The 21,070-nt window shown below is 43.0% G+C and overlaps 2 protein-coding genes across 3 annotated transcripts; both read left to right on the forward strand.

The window, feature by feature from the left end:
• The first annotated feature begins 69 nt into the window (after nt 1–69).
• Nucleotides 70–10,428, forward strand: LOC118101563 (fibulin-1). 2 transcript variants are annotated; one of them, XM_035147459.2, is made up of 16 exons: nt 70–219; nt 463–571; nt 1,420–1,555; nt 1,669–1,810; nt 2,957–3,046; nt 3,508–3,645; nt 3,842–3,979; nt 4,070–4,213; nt 4,763–4,885; nt 5,011–5,136; nt 5,402–5,521; nt 5,653–5,784; nt 5,970–6,093; nt 8,982–9,124; nt 9,427–9,567; nt 9,705–10,428. In XM_035147459.2, exons 1-16 carry the CDS (start codon nt 165–167, stop codon nt 9,842–9,844), a joined length of 2,001 nt encoding a protein of 666 aa, XP_035003350.1. In that variant the 5' UTR covers nt 70–164; the 3' UTR covers nt 9,845–10,428. The 2 variants fall into 2 exon arrangements, with proteins under 2 accessions (XP_035003350.1, XP_035003351.1); XM_035147460.2 differs by lacking the exons at nt 8,982–9,124; nt 9,427–9,567; nt 9,705–10,428 and adding an exon at nt 6,418–8,295.
• A 1,688-nt stretch (nt 10,429–12,116) lies between these two features.
• Nucleotides 12,117–21,049, forward strand: atxn10 (ataxin 10). The gene is made up of 11 exons (XM_035147630.2): nt 12,117–12,299; nt 12,736–12,927; nt 13,791–13,876; nt 13,976–14,072; nt 14,200–14,364; nt 14,484–14,564; nt 14,798–14,954; nt 15,122–15,239; nt 15,633–15,808; nt 17,583–17,646; nt 19,049–21,049. The coding sequence occupies exons 1-11, from the start codon at nt 12,175–12,177 to the stop codon at nt 19,231–19,233; spliced, it is 1,446 nt and encodes a 481-aa protein (XP_035003521.2). The 5' UTR covers nt 12,117–12,174; the 3' UTR covers nt 19,234–21,049.
• The last annotated feature ends 21 nt before the right edge of the window (nt 21,050–21,070 follow it).

Below are 21,070 nucleotides of genomic sequence, written 5' to 3' on the forward strand. Positions count from 1 at the left end.
GTGTGTGTCTGTGGTCCTGACTCCCTCCTCCCCGCCCCCAAATCTCAACCCTTACAGGTCTGAGACATGTTCTTCTTCCTCACACACACACCCTCTCTCTCTCTCTCTCTCTCTCTCTCTCTCTCTCTCTCAATCACCGTAAACTTTGAGCCATTCAAGAGACGATGGCGCAGTGGACGCTTCTCCTGTTTTCTTTATGCGGAGCTCTGCAGGGACAAGGTGAGAAAGTCACTTTTGCGTTTTAGGTGTGAGTGTGATTGTAAACTGCGCATGATTTACTGCGTATTCGGTTCTGAGAATAGCACAGCCTCCTCTCGTGGTGGTGTAGGAGTTCAGCTGCAGCCTTGTTTCCATGATCTGTGTATGTGAGAGTGTGTGACACCCCCCCCACCCCACCTGCATGCAATGTTTCTGATGTGTCTTAATAATAATAATCCACATGTCGTCATCCCCTCACTGCAGAGTCTCAGCCTTCCACTGTACAGAAGTGCTGCCAGAGCGGGAGGGACATGGCCCTGAGAAGACACAACTGTGCATTCCTCCCCCTCATCTTCTCCTCCCACACCTGCAGGTAAGAGACACCTGGTTTCTCACCAACAACACTGCTCCTCCCAGTGGGGCTCATGATGGAGGTTATGAGAGAATGCCCCCCCCCCCTGGGCACAGACACGTGAGAGCAAAAGAAAGATATGTTGTTTGGCACAAATTTGGTGCTGATAATTTCTTTAACATTGTGACATTTTAACATTTTTTAAATCATTATACATTATACATCAGACTGGATTCAGAAAAAAGTGAAAGTGTGAAATGTTGCAGTGGGAAACGCGTACGTGCTGTAGACCAGTGTATATCTTAAAAAGCAGGAAATAGCCGACAGGGCTGCGAGCCTGCAAATCATCTCCCCCAGCCCCTCAAAACATGCATCCCACTGCAGGGGAGGGTTTCCTCGTATAACAGGGCAGTAAGCGCAGGGCGTTAAGTGGCCCCCTGGAGCACTTTAAAACTAAAGGGCCCCCCATTTGACTTTTAAAGAACAGGGAGGTGATGATTGCTGGAACAGAGGAACACCTGGTCAACACATGGAGGAGGTCAGGGGAGGGGACATTTGCCACAGAAAGGCAGGAAGAGACTGGAAAGAGAATTCAAATCAGCTAAATGAAGCATTTTCCAGTATAAAAAGAAATAAAAAGAATATGGTTACTTTGTGTCATAACATTTAGTTATATATGTGTGTATATATAAACCTTAAGTAGGTTACTTATAGTTGCAAGTCAAAATGCAAGGTATTTCACCACAAACCCACTTGATTCAACCCTATCTAATGTTAATATTAAGATTTTCTTTCCATGCTTTCTTACCCAGCCCCTCTTTCGGTTCTGGGTGAGGTTTCATGCCAGATTTTGTGCCGTTTATTTCCAGGATCGCTCAGGAGCGGTGCTGCGAAGCAACAGTCGTAGACAAGCTCTGCGACAGAGGCGTTCAAATGGCCCAAAGTCAAGGGGCCTGCGAGATGCCGTTCTTCGAGGGAGACTTCAGGCAAAAGCAAATCTCCAAGGTGGCTCTTTTTCCTGATGTCAATATCTTCACCTCTACATTCTCCTGACACTTTATAAATCATCTCAAATTGTGTGTGGATTTCTTTTTTCTTTTCACTGGCTACCCGTGTAGATCTGCTGTGACTGCTGCATGCTCGGCCTGACGGGCCTGAATTTGTACTGCGAGCTGGAGGGTCTGAAGCTGGGGAAACACTGTGAACACACGGCTAAAACCTGCTGTGGCAATAACACGGAGGCCACACCAAAGCCTGAGGGTAAAAAAAAAAAAGCATCTGTCTTTAGCCTTTTGTTTCTTGATTAGCCTCACTCTGTGTTATCCTGCTTTTTACGCTCAGGTCAATGAAGACATCAGGAAAATAATCAATGGGCTATCATTAGCACAGGCCTTGAAAACACTGAGATATTTAATGTATTTGTTTGAGGTAAATGGTTGTCATCCAGAGAGCTTCACTGTTTCCATAGAGGGCTGCTGAATAAACAGCCTTGGTGACACAGATTGCTTCCAACAAGTCGGCCAGACAACCAGCCAGACAAGGTCACAGGGGTATTCTCTGGGCTAAGCTGCAGACACGCTGCCAAATGGTGACTTGTTGCCGCTCACAGCTTTTGTCTCCGAGCCGGCTTCACACACGTAGGGAAGCTCGGATCTGCAACAACAATCCCGTCAGTGGAGAAAAGGCCGGGGGGTGATAAGGGCAAACAGAGATGTCGGTCGTACCTTGTGATGAGTTGTTTGACCTCTGTTCTCTTTAGGTATGCTGGGAATTTGACTGTATTTGCTGTAAAAAAAAAGAAGAAGTAAGTGGTTGAATGTTGAGGAATCCTGGGTTGTTTTGTGTGTGTGTCCGTCCCACCTTTGTGGACACGATATCTCAGGTAACGCAGTTAGGGAACCTCTCAAAATTCGCAACAAAGCTCAACTTGGACATAAGGATGAATAAATTAGATTTTGGTGGTTTAAGATTAAAGGTCACTGTGACTGCACACATCATATTTCATAGAATTCACACCGTAACGCCTTCCTTTACTGGCTCTTAAATTGTCTTGCACCCAAATATCTTTTTAGATTTATTGACCTGGTACGTGCTCTCTCGATTTCTAAAGGTGAATTCATGGTTAGCTTGGTTCCGATATTGTCCCCGTGATGCAAATGTTGTCATCCACCCACATTTGCAAAAGGAAAGTATGATCAAGTTCCCGTGAGATCTGCGGATGGAGCCCTGCTGGTGTTAACTGCCGAACCTCGAGAGGAAGTTGACACCGGTAGTTTGGGCACCTTCTTATCTTGTTATAGTAACCCTCTGTCTTCCATCAGCCAGTCACATTATTCCTGTGATCTCAGACAAACACACTGTACACTGAGATGACTTCTTCTTCATTTGTGTCTGTGATGTTTTCAGGCTCCTCTTGCTCTCAGCTGAGTGCAGCTAATGAATCATGTGCCTGCCACGATGGTTATCAGCTGCAAAATGATGAAGTGACATGTGAAGGTACGTAATACGAGGGGAGGCGTGACTTCCACACAGACTTCTTGAAGAAGGATTTTTCTGTATGTGTACAAAGATGGACGATGCGTCTCTACTTCCTCCCACTGCCCAGAAATGAAGCCAAAATATCCCAGATACAAAAGAAGTAATTGAAATAAAAATAAGCATTTGAACAAATACCAGTGTGATAACAGCTACCTTAAATTACAGAAACTATCATTGAGAAAAAACCTATTTAATATCTACTTTTTTGATTTTTTAGTTTGGTCCATGTCCCATCAGTTAACATGGACGAGGCGTGATCTATGACCTATTCTGCAGCCAGCCACCAGGTGGCGATCGAGAAGCTTTGACTTCACTTTTGGGGAGTTGTAATGTTTCATGTGAAAATGTGATGTCTCAATCCACTGAAAATGCTCCAGTATACAAGTGTCATATGATTTAGTGGCTTTCTCTCTCCTCAGATATTAACGAGTGTCAACTGGGCAGCCACAACTGCGTCTCCGGCCAAACCTGCATCAACACAGAGGGCTCCTTCCGCTGTCAGAGGGAAACCAGCTGTGGTACTGGGTACGAGCTCCAAGATAACAACAATTGCCAAGGTAACCAGTCAGGACCACTGTGGAAATGATATAAATATAATTGAAAAATCACTCAAATCACAATATGGCTTGCTGTAATTGCTACGTGCTAAAATTCCTCCTAATCCTGCAATTATAATCCACCTAAAATATAGAAAATAGAGTATTTGTTCAGATGCACTGTGTATTTATGATGCAATCATCTTGCTTGTTCCAGATATTGATGAGTGTGCTTTGGGGACCCATAACTGCGGACCAGACTTTACGTGCAACAACACAGCTGGCTCGTTCCGCTGCCACCCAAGGGAGCGGTGCACTGGAGGGTTCAACCAGGACGCCATCGGCCGCTGTATCGGTGAGTTTGGTGTCCCTCTTCAGTAAAAACATTCCACAGGTAAAAAGCTGAGCTGGTTTGCTGGATTTTTGTTTTGTTTTGTCATCTCAGATATAAATGAGTGTGTGGCCAACACCAGTCCATGCCTGCCCGAACTCACTTGCATCAACACAGAGGGCTCCTACACCTGCCGCAGGAACACAGTCAGCTGTGGAAGAGGCTATCATCTGATCAAGGACAGCACACGCTGTGAAGGTAGAAGCTGATACAACACATGTATGTGCTGTGTGTAAATCATAGACAGTAAATCATAGACTGTAAACTAGACGGCTGCTCTGAGAGTGCGAACCTCTGTCGAGGCTAATGCCCTTTCTCACCATGTCAAAGCAGTGTTTTCCATTAATTATCTTGATTCTACACTGTGGCGACTCGTCATGTTCTACTTTGTCCCACCACAGTTCTATAATGAACCAACATTCTTTTACACGTCATGATAACTAGGAGATCTATCACTTGGTGTTTTGCTCTGTCTCTACATCGTATAGCTGTGTGCATGCTTGTGCTATTGCCCATAAAGTTGTTACCGTTCACGCAGACAGTTGTATGCCTGAAAGTGGCGATACACGCGTTCAACCAATTGCAAGTCAGTGTCCACTGTCAATCATGAAAACAAATTAAATAATACATTTGGGGAGCTCACCAACGTATGTTCAGTCTATGGCTTTATCATTGTATTTCACCTTAATCTCCATGTTACTTCCCTTCATCTGTCTCTCTCCCACTGGCTGGCCTCTCTCCTCACAGATGTAGACGAGTGTCATACAGGAAATGTGTGTGGTATCCACGGCTGTGTGAACCTTGTGGGATCGCACCGCTGTGAGTGCAGAATTGGCTTCGTCTTTAACAGCATCGCCAAACTGTGTGAAGGTACCGTATTTACCTTTTTTGTTTGAATTATAACATTGTGTCCTATATGTCTATTGAATTTGTATTTTCACATCGACAGTGCTTCAGATCTGTAATTCACGACCTGTCCTCCGCGTGCTGTATAGATATCAACGAGTGCAGGCATTATCCCGGACGACTCTGTAGCCACAGGTGCGAGAACACAGAGGGGTCCTACCTGTGCAGCTGCACCAGGGGCTTCAGAGTGTCCCATGACAACAGAAACTGTGAAGGTAAACTGACTTAAATCACGTCTGAGCCTCTGTTAACTAAATACATCCAGTTAGGGGATCCAGTGTTCTGCTATGAATGTTATTCCAGTGTGTGATAATGTGACATCACTTCAACAACACGCTACATAGACATTTCCTTCTTGCACAGGATAGGGAAGTCAGTAATTGGGCGCCGGGTAAAACCCGATTTGGACGCAGATGTTTTCTTGTGTTCAAGAACAAGTTGTAAAGAAACATCTCGTACCTTTACCTCTTTTGTCGACAGATGTCAACGAGTGTGAGGCAAACCCTTGTAGCCAGGAGTGTTCCAATGTGTATGGCTCCTACCAGTGCTACTGTCGCCATGGTTACCAGCTGAGTGACATCGATGGGATAACATGTGACGGTTTGTTTTTATGGTTTTCATTGGCTGTTATTCATGTGGAGGGGAAGGAAATGTTTTCTTTTAATGTAAGAAACCTTATTGCAGGGTACTTTACTGGTTCACTCATCGATATGTCTGTCTCGTCCTCTCAGATATTGATGAGTGCGCTCTGCCTGCTGGAGGTCACGTGTGCTCATACCACTGCTCCAACGCCCCGGGAAGTTTCTACTGCACTTGCCCGTCCACTGGCTACACAGTAACCCCCAATGGACGCACATGTCAAGGTCAGCAGAGGAAAAACCTTAACATCCACCGGTTTCAGACATTTTCAGCTTTCAGGATTGGATGTATTTAAAAGGAATCTCAGTATCACCCCTGTGTCTGAGCCTGTCCAAGGTTCTCCATACTGATATGTTTTTTTATTTTTGTTATTTCCTGTCTTAACGTTTATTTCCTCCCGTGTTTTCAGACATTGATGAATGTGCAGCAGAGACTCACAACTGCTCTGTGTCTGAGAGCTGCTTCAACGTCCAGGGAGGATTTCGCTGCCTGTCCCTCCAGTGTCCTGAGAACTTCCAGCAAGCGTCAAAGGGGTGAGAGCTGAGAGCTTCTTGGTTATGACGAGCTGTTGAAATGAAAGGGTCGATTTGTCCCCCCTGAGCTGTGCATGATGCATCTCACACACCTATAGTTTATCTTTAAGACTCCGTCCTGTCATCTTTTTCATTTTACACTCTATTTTTATAACATTTTTTAACTCCTATCTCCTTTGATGTGCCTTTGATTTTGGCCTGCTGTTGACGTTCTCCTGCAGCTTTCGTTGACAGAACATCTCCAGACTTCTCCCTGTTCTTTGCGTCTTTTAGCATTTCCTCCCTCCATCCAATGAGCCCTTCCTTTCATCTCTTCCCTTTCAGCCATTGTGAGCGCGTAACTTGCGAGTTCACGCGGGACCCGGCGTCATGTCTCTCGCTTCCGCTGAGAATCTCCTTCTACAACATCAGCTTCCCCGCCAACAGTCCCGTCCCCGCCGACGTTTTCAGGATGGGACCGTCCAATTCCGTCCTGGGAGACGACATGCTCTTGAGCATAGCGTCCGGAGACGAGGAGGGATACTTCACCGTGCAGCATCAGGCCCACGGAGGAGTGATCTCCCTGTGCCGTGCCTTGTCTGAGCCTCGGGACTTCTTTCTGACCGTGGAAATGAGGCTAATCCGTTACCGAACGGCACATCTATACATGGCCAAGATTGCTGTGTTTGTCACACACGAGCAGCCAATCCGACCCTCGAGAACTCTGCCATATTAGAAGTCTGTGTGAAATGAATACAAATAACTAGAAAAACTAATAGTAAATAATACAACTAATATTTCAAGTCTTGTATCCACCACTCATCTGTGGTTTTCCTTTTTCATCACTTTTCTTTGCCAAATTAACTGCTTTCTCTTTTTTCCGAGCATACATTTGTAACATTTCTGACTTTTTTAATATTTCAACTAATCCTTATTTTGGAGTGTGTGTGTGTTGTCCAGGTATTTCTCATCTTCTCTTCCCTATGGCGACAAAAATAAATTGTCACATTTATGGTTAAAAAAGGCCGAATCTCACTGCACAGAAAGATCTGACATTTTGGAATAAACACTTCACTTCGGTGTCTTGCTGAGAAACTCATAGTAGTCAAGGCCCCTATATGCTGAAGTGTAGTAAAAAAACATTAGAAGATTAAGTAGTTTATTTTAATCCAGCTGTTGACTACTCTCAAGGCCTTTTTGTTATTTATTCTGGGATATGATGCAGCTGTGGGTATAATAGGACATTTCCTTCACCACTAGATGGGGCTCATAATCTGCTGCAGCTCTCCACAACACTATTGTTAATAAATTGGTGATGGAAGCTCAGTCTACCTCACGTCTCTGCGGCAGCTTCACTTTATTTGTACTTTCTATGTGACTGGAATTAAAAAAAAGTGACAGATAAAAATGGCTTTTCACTCTTTAATATCTAAGCACACGCACAGATGCAGCCAATGGTTTCTGCCACTACTCTCGTGCTTCCTCCTCTGTGGTCTTTTTTTAATGTAGAAACCAATTTTTCCTATGATCCACTCCAAGCGGCCTCACCGTAGGATCAAACAGGCCTCGCCTCAGCGGACGGCAAAGAAAAACAAGCGTGGCACTTATTTGTGGGCACCTGGGGCCCGGCCAGCGTGGGCTCTCAATTAGTGGTGGAGCGGCATTACGGCTCACATGATGGATGGTGCGTTTAGTGTTGGTATTGGGTGGTTATCAGTAAATCTTCTGTAAATGATACCGAAAAGGCTGCTAGCTGCTCTGCTCTGGATAAATGCAACCACATACAATTTTCTGTTCCTCTTTCAGTGTGTGGTGAATGTAGAGCTGATTGAAAATGCATAGATGGAAGGATTTTTTGGGATTATATGACCACCTAATTTATAAAATGCTAAATTATTTAATATATACATGTATAAATAGTGAAACACTGTATGATGATGATAATCGCATCTCAAATTTTTTCTTTTCTTTTGGTAAGATGCTTCATAGCCGCCAATGATGTTATAATTTCACCCCTTTGTTTTCTTTGCAGTATTACGCAAAAATTGCTCAACCAACTGTTATTCGTATTATTTTTTATTATAGACATTTTTGTTTTATTGTTTGCTAGTAGAATTACGCAAAAACTACTGAACCGATTTCCACGAAACTCTGTGGTAGCACTCGGTATGGGTCAGGAAAAATGCCACTGAATTTTAGTGTGGATCCAGGATTTATTTTTGTCACTTTCTTTAACATTGTTGATTTCTCAGAGAATAATTCCTGGATCTTGATTTAAAAAGTCAGGCATGTTTAAGGGACTGATATTTATGAGTGTGTGCAATATGTTGCAGATCTCTGAATAAAAATCTGGATCTAGTGAATTTAAATGTGGTTTCATAAGGGGACTGTTGGGCCTTGGCGGAGGTATTGACTATATTGAATGCCCTTAAATGTATTCTGTCAAACTTTTTACGTCTCCTTCTTCCATCAGTGTTAATATGATGTAATTTGACCAAATCAAGTGACATTCATTCTTACATTCCCTCTGCTGGTTTTCTCCTAGTTTGTTTTCAACCACACAATCATCCCTGTGGCTTTGGCCTTTTAGCGAACAACTTGGACTCACCTGCTTGTTGCTTATTACACGGCTCCGCTCACGCTGCACTTTCTGAGGTTATGTTTGAAAGCGGCACTGTCACACTGGGGGAAGCCTCACAAACTCGCTTGGTTAACCATAGAGGTCTATGGGGCTATTCAGGTGTTGCCAGGGTTTTTCTCTTATTGCTCAAGTCAACTTTTGGTCGAACTGCTGTATGTGTCTGTTTTCCTCTTGTCTTGGAACACGTCATAAATCCTTTTTCCCCCCATTTTGATTCCCTCCATTCTTTCTCATATTTTTTTGTATGATGGTTGTCTTTCTTTTATAGATCCAGACCGGATGTTTCGGTGGGTTTACGTTGTATTAAGGCCTGCCCGTTTGGGGACGCCAACTGTGCTCTGAATCTCATCTACATCATTACCTACAGCGTCCTCTCTCTGCCATACTTCCTAGACTGCAGCACACCCGAGGGTACGGCAAATGAATTTCTTAGAAACTGCTTTCTGACATTTACAGTTGATTATCTGCATGTGCCTTCATTAAGATGTTGGATCATATTACCTGACTCAGTAGCTTCTGAAAGCAATTATTTGCAGCCTCATTGAAATTTCCGTCCTCCAACCTGCCACAGCGCATAAGATTCGATTACATATTCCAACCCACAGCACAATTGTTTAATTGCAGCACAAATATCTGATTTTGTAGAAGCGGATGCACTCTTGTGGTTTTTCTCTATTGGACTAATAAAAGCTTGAAACCCTTTCGCCCGACAGAAATTGTTTTCCTGCGGACGGTTGTAGCGGCTTACCCTGCTGATGCCAGCAGAGCGACTGATGTATTTTTTGACATCACTTCAGCTGATGAACAGTTCTCCTTTGACGTGGAGAAGCGCTTCCACCAGAACAAGATTATGGGTAAGAGGAGATTGTGCCACTTGGACCCAGGCAGCCGATCCTTTACCAAATCACTTATTGTATTATACACGTTTACTTATTTTGTATGTATGTATGTTGTATATATGTGCCTATACTGAATTTGAGTCGTCCCTCAGGTGTTGTGCGGCAGGTGAAACCGATCATTGGCCCCCGGGATCTGGAGCTGAAGGTGGTTATGAATTATTTCAAGTCAGGAGCCATTTCCCATCAAAATGTTGTCATCATACGCATCTTTATCTCTGAGTTCTGGTTCTGAGCCGAGCCAAGAAGGGAAGGAAAGTACTACATCAGGGAAATAACACGTAACTTGGCAAATCGTATTTAAATAATGCCACATTTATTGTGAGGAACATTACAGGCACAGTTGCAGTTTGCAACCCATCCAGGACATGAGTTCACAGCAGGTCCTTGTTTTTGAGATAGTTCGATGTGGGTCAAAGTATAGTCAAATTATAATTACCAAAATTTACTGGGTTTGTCCCTGACCCATACTGCATCCTTCCACCAAGTTTGTGGATATTGATTTTGTAGTTTTTGTATAATTCTTGCAAACAAACAAACAAACATAGAGGAAAACTACTTCCCTGAGGGCAATAACCAGCTATTGTCTCGTTAACCACTGTCCTTTGTGTTTAATTTGAATTCAGACTTAGTTGTCATAAGTGCCACTACTGTAGACAGTTGTTTAACCCTCTGGAACTATCTGATGTTTGCTTCATTTCATCTGCTTCAACTGACCAGCTCTGACATGCATCGTTTGATAAAAATGAAAAATAAAACTGTGTTTTGTACGGTCAGGCCATAAACGTGTCTGTGAATAATAAAGACTTGGTGCTGTTATTTGTATTCGTGTTTTCTCTGAGGAGAGCTCCACCACTGCTCCAGTCCTCTTCCAGTCGGCATAACTTAGGTTTCCAGGATTACTAAAACCTGAGAGGATGTCCTGTTTTTCCTGTAACCCAACTCTTCTGATTCTTCATCTACACCACTTCCAGTTTGTGAGGGTATTTCCAGTTTCTCCGCTCAAAGGAGGATGAATAATGGGAGTCCTATACCGGGAATGTTTGCTTCTTGGAATATTCATCTCAAAGCTGACAAATTGCTTGAGGTGGATACCTCTTACCATCCATAATCCACCCTCTTCCATGTTGATCGGCCTCTCACCACTTCTGTGCTGCGCCCTGCCAGTGAAAACACAGGGGACAAGCATGTGGAGGAAAATCCTGTAATCTAAAATCCACCACTTTACATGGAAATCTCAAAGGCTTGTCCTGTGGCTTCTTTCTTTTTTTTTTTTCTGCAGCTGCAACAATTGTCCCACAACGTGTCCGGACCTCAATGAAACGATCGTCAGACCTTTTAACTGTGGCCTCAGGCGAACTGATTTAAGATGTGGCTGCAGCTGCAACTTGCAAAACTTCCACCTCAGAAATGAGTGGGTGTAATGTTGTGCAGCATGTTTAAATATAGCACAGGCAGAGATGATGATGTTTTAACCAGAGGTGATTGTGTTGGATGACGATGGATGAATGGATGCACTTCAAGGCTTTTGTCATGGTAGCATATGTTTTACATGTGACATGATTTTAATACATTTTTAATGTCTTGCGTTATTCTTTACACATCTTAAAGTGGGAAACACATCATATCAAGTCCACTCAGTGGAGGCTCAGTGTTAAAGCAGATTATAATGACTTAATATCATAATCCTATTTATTTTCTATTTACTTATTTAGTAGTTTATGTAGGTATATATTAATATATAGGGTAAATACAGTGTCTTACCTGGCTGAGGTTGCAGTTGTTGCTTTAACATCGCAATCTCCCTTTGTGGATAAATCTATCTATCTGTCTATCTATCTATCTATCTATCTATCTATCTATCTATCTGTCTATCTATCTATCTATCTATCTATCTGTCTATCTGTCTGTCTGTCTGTCTGTCTGTCTGTCTGTCTGTCTGTCTGTCTGTCTGTCTATCTATCTATCTATCTATCTACCCCTCCTTCCTTCCTTTCTTTCTTTCTTTCTATCTATATTGGTTATACTACTTCATAGCAACAACAACAACAACAATAATAACATAATATCAACAACAATAATAAATATAACTGGGCAAGTGTTGCCGCCTGAAGAAAACAATGTCTTCTTTAATTACTTTTATACAAGAGGGATCCCACAATCCAGTTTTATTATTTCAGCTTTGTTCTTTCATGCTCCATATTCCTCTATGGATTATGTATTTATAATCCACTTATTATTGAGATGACTTGGGGTCAGGGAGTGTTGCACATTGCACATCAAGTATGATGAAGGGGGGGTTTTAATGAGGCTCCACCAACTGTGTTTTGACCAAATCAATCGCTGACTCCCAGTATAAATCCTCCCATCCCCTGGTACTGTGAGCAGCAGAGAGCAGCACCGTCATCCCAGCAGCTGTCCGTCACATCTGGCTGCACAGGAGACGAACAGCTGAGTGAAAACAGCAGCACATGCTCTGACTCCGCCTCCGTCCCCGGGGCTCAACCAATAGCGCGGCACATACTCATCCGGAAGTCCCGCCCACACGCTCGAAAGCAGGCAAACATGGCAGCTGAAAGCAACCAGGACATCTCTGCGTCTATCGGCGGCCTTTTGAATGAAAAGCCCCGCGCGGAGCACCTGCAGGTGTTGAAGACGTTCACGGCTGCGTTGCGGGACAGAGAGTACAGGTGAGGACATGTTGTCCAGGGCCTGTATTCAACGGAAACTGAGGGCGTTAGCTTGCAGGCTAATGTAGCCTGGAGTCACTGCTCACGTCCTGAGGGCTGCTCCGTTATTCACAGTGATGTGGTCCAGTATTAGCTTTGTGTGTATGTGAGTCTATTCAGTAATACGACTACAACGAGGCTGCACTCTAATAATAACTGTAGATAATTCAGATTCACAGTTTTCGACGACATTTTGGATTGTCATAGCAACAGAATGAATATCACTGATGATGCCAGTATCCCAGCAAAGAGTGAAGCTTCAAGAAGAAATGAACTGTGTAAATTCAACTTCAGTTTCACCCCACATAAATTTCCTTGGCTTTCACCATGTTTAGGAACCACTGGCCTGAATTCAAACTGCTGTCTTCCTCTTCTTTGTCTGTCCACTTCCTGTCAGGGATGCCGTGGAGGAGCAGGCGTTCTCCAGTCTCCTGCAGGTCCTCACCAGGCTCAGCGGCGAGCTGCAGGCTGCCGGAGAGACCAGCGAGGACCTGCAGCCTGTCGGCCTGCAGCTGCAGCTGACCGCCGAGTGCTTCAGGGCCCAGAGGAACTCCTGTGTCCAGAGCACACGCAACCAGAGCCTGCTCAGGTGATTCCTGGTACAACGCAGTGTTGTTGAGACAGGAGGGTCTTCACCTGCGGATATTCTTTGCTAGTCTAGAAAGGCCCAACTCCGATTTTTTTCCTTCAAGGTCTATGGATTATTCCCTGGGAAAAAAGTGAAAATATCAAAATAGCCACCCAATCCCACAATGTTCATTAAAAGCTAAAAATGATTCCCTGGATCCTCACCAAAATTACATACTTTCTTCCCTGACCCATACCACTACCACCCACATCCTTCTAGCACTTCTTCTTCTTGCAAACAAACAAGTCATTTGAGTTATTTGAATTAGTTTGTATAGTAAAGTCTCACAAATTACGATTTACGAATCAACACGTCTTTGACACAGTCTCAACAAGATTTCAACATTATACTGTAGGCTTATAGTGCGTTCCCATGGTGCCGGAATAATGGGAAAAATGTGTTCCTGACTGGGAAAATTCACGTGAACGTCACCTCAAGTTAGAAGAACCACTCAGAGCTGACGTCATCAATGAATGTTACAATCAGCCCTAAATAGAAGCTTTTAATGTGAACTTGTCAAATGACTGAATGTCCATCTCTCACAAGCACCAGACAGCAGCATATTTAGCCAATGCAGATGTTTTTATGATTAATGTGCATACATTTTAAATTACATATTTGCCATTCGCACCTGATCCAATGACACAGCACATTTTGTTGGAAGCAGTTCACTTAATTGCACAGAAAATGCTGTTGTATTAGATTGCATTAAATTTGTTCATGTTATTATGTCCTCCTGCCAATAACTTCTTTAACCAAAGAGATAAGCAAAGACTCATCTTAATATCCATCAAGCACAAAATAATCAAATTTTCTTCTTCTAGGGAGCTCGGTTTCATCGATGTATCACTTAAACTTCTGCGATTCCTTCAGAACACACATTTGGAGAGTACCGATGGCATATTTGAAAGTAAGTCCTGAATTGGGTGATTCATCCATACTAATAAAATCAGATGATCTTTAGAATGAACCTTGTACGTATTAACCTATTATACACCATGTCGTCCAGCTCTGCGTTGTGGGATCCAGTTCCTCGGTAACTTGGCTGTGGGACACCAAATGTGTAAAGATGACATTTGGCAGCTGAGCTTCCCAAGTATTTTCCTGTAAGTTGTGTTACTGTTATATCACTAAACAACACTATTTAACACAGTTACGTCAGAAATATAGATTAGAAAATAATTCTAAATTAAACTATATTTACAATGAGTCGTGCTGAACATGTGTGAGCAGGGAGCTGCTCGGGGCTAAGGATGAGAAGGCGGTGAACTACGCCTCCATGGTTCTCCACACGTGTCTGGATGAAGCCAAGGTGGAGGACATGTCGGCGCCGCAGAACATCCAGCTGGCACTCAGGGTGATGGAGCTCTGTAGGACTCAACCTGACCTGGACTGGACGTACGTGTGTATATGTGTCTGTGATGGTGTGCGTAATGCAATATTTAGTTCATGTGTAAAGAGTTCACATTTTCCACTTCTCATTAGTAAAGTTTTAATTTGTATTTATGAATTTACAGGGTTCTCATTGCAACCCAGCACTTTCTCAAATCTTCAGCCCTGGTGGAGAACATGTACACAGGGATGTCTCACCTTGAACGGTACGTCACTTTCACTGCAGAGACAAACATGCATAGAAATGAATACGACTATCTCCCAAACTGACATGCTGGGAGACAGTTTTGTTAAATCTAGTTTAGTGGTTTCAGATTCTGATTCTGCAAAGTAACCTGTCTACATTTCACAGAATACAACCCAGCACAGATACAGAAAACCAATGTTTAAATCTAAAATTGTGCTCGAGATATGTAACTTACAGATTTGTTGTTTTCAGAGTTACGTTGCTGGAACTGCTCTTTGCCCAGCTAAGAGAGGAAGACTCCGAGGAGTGCGGCGTCCCACCCAGCGTGGCTCGTTTCGTGGCTCATTCCTTCCAGACAGGTTGTGGAGCTGTGCTCACACTTGCCACTGGTACTGCCTCCAGCAACGAGGTACGGAGATACAGATAAACATAGTTTGGATTCAAACTATGTGAACCTTTTAAATGGATTTGTTTTTAAAAGTCCACATTCTCATTTTTTGGAATGTTTTTTTCCAGTATTACCATTCACATCCTTTCCTTTAGTGACTTACACATGTTGGTTGTAATCCCCTGCAGGTCCTGCAGGAGGCACTGACAGTGATCAGTCTGCTTGATGTTTTGTGTGAGATGACCTCAGACCAGAAACAGTTCATGTTCCTGCAGGACCACCCTGACCTTCTCCCGACCACTGTTGGTAAATGAAAACACACACACACACACACACACACAACCTCACTGACCGGTTCCACAACTGGAGTCTGTGGGTCAGATTTGGCTCTCTTAGGGTAAATATGTCAGCTACACACCATAGATACTCTTTGAATGGTGCTGTGGAAGATCCAGATCCCCATTAAATCACCCACAGGAAAACAAATTAAATTCCTGCTCGCAAACGCAGATAAGTTTGACAGAAATCACATAATTGGTTATTTAAACAACATGTCGAAAGTCAATTTATCTGGAAATCCAATTCCATCTTCTGAGTGAGGAGCCGTATTGGTTTCAACTAAAGCCTGGTAAATAAAATATTGTATTTTCTCCTTTTCTCAAAACTTTCTGCTTATCCCCATTTCCGTTTTCCCTGCAGAGCTCCTGAAGCAGGTGCACACCATAGGGAAGGCCAGTAAGAATATGTTCAGTGCTGCTCAGAACTTCTCCTCCCTCGGTGGAGATGGAGACTCTTCTCCTGTCATCGGCTTCAAGGCTCATCTCATCCGGCTAATAGGAAATCTCTGTTACAGCAACACCAACAACCAGAACAAGGTTTGGATTAAAAACAGATCCATTGATTATTGATTAATTATATAATCCCTAATAGTGCTTATAATGATAGTTGTTAAAACGAGTTAAAGATATGAGTGTATTTTTTGGGTTAAAGAGAAAGAGAGGCCCTTTTATAGTTCTGTCAGGAAATTTGGGTTTGGAAAAAAAATATATTTGACAGAAGGGAAATTAAGGGCCTTGATATTATTTTTAATCAGAATACTTGTTCTTTTTCATTGGGTTGTTTTCTTTTCTAATCCACCCTTGATCAGTCGAAGTTAATGGGGTTAACGGTCAAGGAAAGAATGAGGTTTCAGCCGTCTGAGTCAGCTCTAGCTCTACATTCATTTGCATCTTTTTTAGAGTCTAATCCTCATCAAACAACGTGACGTCTGAGGACTGAGAAAAACTGAGGAGCACACATTAGTGTAATATCTAATGGAGCATGAGGCCGTGTGTGTTCCTGTGACTGCGAGTTTACCAGCTCTTTCAACACAACTGCTTGGTTTTGCACTGTAACGTGAAACATTCCCTCCGTGGTGATTTTATCAGTTTGTCTGCGTCTGTCAGCATCTGACTATTAACAAAAAAAACTGATAAATAATGAAGTGGATGGGGAGGATTTGGCCTCTATCTATTGTACATTATAGACTCAGTCCTACTTAATAGAAACAGATTTGTGGAATGCTTGTGGGATGGCCACCCTCAGTTGGCCTCTCTATAATATTTATGGATGCTGATCTGTGGTCTGTCAGTGGTCAGAAATCACCCCATATCTGTTTTCACTAAGATCTCTTCCAGTAAACGAAATGTCATTCTGTTCACCTTTGGGAGATATTGTAATATAAGATGTGCATGCAAAGCACTGAACTGCCTGTACCGAGCTGAAGTCGGGGTCCAGTCACTTGTTATTCATCTCTTTATGGGTTTGGACATAATGTAAGCAACTTAAGACAATCCCAGTGAAAGTGGAAAACGCAGACCTGGGTGCTTGTGCTCGTCAGCGACTTTGTGTCTTTGACAGCTGAAATGCCATTTACATTTTCTGAAACTCAGCAGCTCGGCGGTGTTCTGGAGCTCCCAGTAGTGTATTTGAAGGGTGACCACAAAGGCAAGAGGAGGGCAACAGTAAGCAAAGTCAACAATGGAGCCTATAGATTCAGACGAATGATACAGAGCAGATCACCCTGTTGTGACGGTCGCACACTAACCCACAACCACACTGCTGCTCCTGCATAGACATGAGGCTCCGCTCGGGACAGGGACACTCGGCTCGAATCTGTTTCTTTACATAATGAATTTGTACTTTGTTTTTTCTTGAAACAGTATTTGCTGGCTAGACTGCACCGCTCGACCAAATCCTACAATTCACTCAAATGTTTCTATGGAAGATTTAAACGGTGGTGATGAGAGCGGGCAGCCTGTGCCTGTGGTATGTTTGCTTTGTCAGACCACAGAAAGCATGGCCATCAGACAAAGCAAGCAAAACATGTTGCTGCTTTTCATTTGACACTCACCTATTGCTTTGAAAATGTGTCAGAAGGTTATCAAAACACAAACGTTGCTTTTCATAAATGTAACCTTAGGTTTTCTTTTGTTTTTGCAGGGTTATTTAATTAAAATTATTGTCTACAAATCTAACAATGAAACTCGAAGCGAAGAAATGTTGTTGTGTGTGTCATAACTGCTGGAAGAATGGCAGTAATTCTAACTGCTATTTGATTAATCAATACCAGTTCATTCTTTAACATGTCACTGAATTTGTTTTCCTCAGGTGAGAGAACTGGAAGGCCTCCCCCTCATCCTGGACAACAGCAACATAGACAGCAACAACCCATGTATCCTTTGTCTGACCTGGAAACAAAATGTACATAAGTTGCAAGTTTACTTAAATCACTGCTCAAGTCATTTTAGTCATAGTGTCTCTTATTCAGGCGCTTTTAGATTTAGATTTGGCACCGGAAGGTTGGTGAGTTTGCAAAAGCATGCAAAGCTTTGATTGCTGCAGTTTGTGCAGGCTGGTCAACCAAACATGTTGAAATTTTAATATATATTTTTTGGCCGCATTTGAATGAATCAACCAGCATTCAGTGTCGGTCATTTGATTTGCTTATAAATGCTGCTATTAGCTGGTTCTGGAAGTTCAGTTGTAGGTAAACAAGTTCCCGGTAGCACTATTTTACTGGTTTGTTTGGAATGCAATTTGCATTCTGTTATTTGAAGCTTTCTGTATATTGTTGCATTTTTCTACCACAGTGGTGCTTTTGTATTAGATTGCATATTGATACGCTTCAATGTTTTATCAGCCTCACAGACACTGAAACGAGAGGAGCAGAATATTATCACACGCTTCACTATGATATGATTCAATAAAACAGCACCACTAACTATGGCCTCAAAAACACTCTCCTTGACACACTGTCAACAATAAGAGAAGAGTGCAGGCTTCACAAAGATGGGATTTATCGAAGGACTGTTTTATTGGTTTGCATCAGATTGCTCTGCTTAACCTGATACAGTGAAAACTCTGTACTGTCACTGGAGGCTCCGCTCCCACTGCAACTTGATGTGAACCAGCAGAGTTTGACCTTTGACCTGGGAGAGAGTGTACATATGTGTTTTTGTGCAAGTTTGAGGTTGGGTTTCAACCACCTTCTTATCCTCGGCCTCTGCTTGGCATCCAGGTACCAGTTGATATCAGTTTGCTAAGCAGTGGGCAGTGTGCCAGGCTGTTTCTGAACCAGGTCAATAGTCTGAGCCCATCTTCTGTCCCCATGTCCCCTATTGTACATGTTCACATACACATACACATGCTGGTCACCCCTTCCACTGGTTTCATGTAGGCATTTGTCTCTGTTCAGAGACAGATTTGCAATTTAAAAAGTGAATTGGATTTCTGCATGAAACTTGAAAGGGATGAGTTTAGCTTGTTTGGTTGTTGTGGTGTCTGTGTCCATTGTCTGGTTTGGTTTCTCCAGTTTGTGTCACAGAAACCAGAGTGATGCTGTTGGACAGGACTTGCATTTGCTTATTTGAATGCAATTTCATTGGGTGCCTGTGTGGCCGCTTGAAGGTTTGAGCTTCCACCACATGCAACACAAGCAAAACGACAGAACCACAGTACAGTTTATATTGCCTGACATCACCCCATTCAAAGTACATTTTGCGTTGAAGCCTCCACAGTCATGTAAATGCTCTTTTATAATATTCTGATGATTTCCTTAACTGGGTAACCTTCAGTCATCAGCCAGTGGGCCATCTTTGCCATCAGGAACCTCCTTGAAAACAACGCGCAGAACCAGGAGCTGGTGGCCGAGCTGGAACGCCGCGGCCCCGCTGACTACTCTGCTCTCAGGGAGCTGGGATTCATGGTGGAGGAGCGAGGTGGAGGTTTGCTGCTCAAAACTGTGAGGAAAGACTCATAAAAACCTCGGAGCAGCAGCCAGGAAGACGAGAGCCTCGACCCACTAGCAGGTTTTCATGTGAAGTCATTGTTCAGAAGGGAATAAAGTACATGTGCATGCGCTTGTGTGAACATGTACTTATAATGTACTGAAGCCTCCTTGATGTTACCCAGTATTTAAGGAACAAAAAGATTTGTGCCTGTCCAGAAAAACTTGACAGCTATGCCACAGATAAACGTAAACTGCTTTTTAATTTAAATATATCTATAGTCAAGGTCAAAGAAGAAGTAGTAGTAGTACTAGAAGTAGTACTCATGCTCAGAGGAGCTTAAGAATATTCTTTACATTCAAAAGGACGTCAGCAGCTCTCGCTCTGTCGTGACTGGAGTCTGGGAAATGAAGAGTTTAAGACGGACAAGCTCATGCTGGTACCTTTTTGGCGAAACTGATGCTTTGTGGTCTGTCCAAAGACAAAAAGCACCACAGTGTCCGGGTCTTTTCACTTTCCACTGACACTGATGTTGACCAGCAGGGGTTGGGGGTTTAATTCCAGGCCCGTAGTGACCTCTGCAGTAACCGTGAAACAGAGAACTACCACAAAAACTCAATGTAATTAAACCCCTCACCACAACAGCTGATTAAATGGTTGTGTCTTTACCAGAGGGACAAAGACATTTTCCTTTTTCCTCTTTCAAACTCTTAAAATACCTGCTTATTTAAAGTGACATAACATGATTCATATTATAATCTAAGGACATTGCAAAAGGCAATAACAGAATAAACTATGCATGTTTTGTAACTTAACAGCAACGCTCAGTGTACAGCATGAGTCTGTCACTATACCTGTGCTGGCTTTTGCAGTGCTTCTTCTATTAACAGAGTTTTATACTCAACATAGTTTAGTGAATTCATCCTTATTCATCCACTCACTCTTAATCTTCTATTTCTATCTTATTGCAGTCATATAGATAAATAAACCATGAGGGCTTATAGCGAGCGTCATCGATCGTTAACCATCTTTAAACTCAGCACGCTGAGTTCAGGTTTTATACCTTTAACTGCTTTTTCTTCAAGCTTTTACTGGATAATAGACTTTTGTAGAGATTTATAGTAAATTCTGTAGGTGCTATTTAGCTGAAGTTGTGTGAGTGTGTGTTTTAGCTTCTTGTGTTGATCGATGATAGTGGATGAGTGGTGGATGGATGAGAGCATACTAACTAAAAGTGTGAGTGAGTGAATCTGACCAGAAGCATTAGTTTGCAGAATGACATCCCTCCGTGCTCCTCCCGTTGCTGGATAAGCTGAATGGTCCTGACACCTCAACAATGCAGCGGTTTACGGGCCTGCCCACACCCTGCTCCACCCTGTTTGCTCTGCCTCTGATTTTTAATGACAAAATGTATTGAAACAATCGGCTCGACTCTCCCCTCAATCCACCGGCATAGTGGAGGGAGCTTATGCGGTTCCGGTCCCCAGGATTTCAGACGGCTAACAAAACAGCTGTTACTCGCGCTCGACTGGCTGGCTGCAATGCTTTTCAGCCCCACAGGAAAGAGGCTGTGCGAGTCAGCCAGGCTGAATGAGGTGGCACGGCCACGGTCGTCTGTTCACCTCCTAACACATTAGCACCACATCAGTCAAGGCCAGAAGTTCTTGTTTCCCATATCAGCGTTTTATCCAGCAGGCCTCAGCCATATTGTCTCTGTGCCTTCTGGTTTGATAGTGACCTTAAAGAGGAAAAACACAAAAACACTCAATCAGGGTGCAAACCACATGCTTCATGTTCCGGTCAAATATGTTTATAAAATGCCCAATAAAGAACTGTGTGAGTGACAAACAGCTTTTTGTAATGATTTTA

The sequence above is a fragment of the Hippoglossus stenolepis genome, chromosome 22 (assembly GCF_022539355.2).
Source record: "Hippoglossus stenolepis isolate QCI-W04-F060 chromosome 22, HSTE1.2, whole genome shotgun sequence".
Classification (NCBI taxonomy): Eukaryota; Metazoa; Chordata; class Actinopteri; order Pleuronectiformes; family Pleuronectidae; genus Hippoglossus; species Hippoglossus stenolepis.

Coding starts and splice junctions, on each gene's coding strand:
- LOC118101563 (XM_035147459.2), top strand. CDS start 165: ATGGCGCAGTGGACGCTTCTCCTGTTTTCTTTATGCGGAGCTCTGCAG. Junction 4,886..5,010: donor CATCGCCAAACTGTGTGAAG/GTACCGTATTTA, acceptor CGTGCTGTATAG/ATATCAACGAGTGCAGGCAT. Junction 9,568..9,704: donor CCACCAGAACAAGATTATGG/GTAAGAGGAGAT, acceptor GTCGTCCCTCAG/GTGTTGTGCGGCAGGTGAAA.
- atxn10 (XM_035147630.2), top strand. CDS start 12,175: ATGGCAGCTGAAAGCAACCAGGACATCTCTGCGTCTATCGGCGGCCTT. Junction 15,240..15,632: donor CCTTCTCCCGACCACTGTTG/GTAAATGAAAAC, acceptor TTTTCCCTGCAG/AGCTCCTGAAGCAGGTGCAC. Junction 17,647..19,048: donor CATAGACAGCAACAACCCAT/GTATCCTTTGTC, acceptor GGTAACCTTCAG/TCATCAGCCAGTGGGCCATC.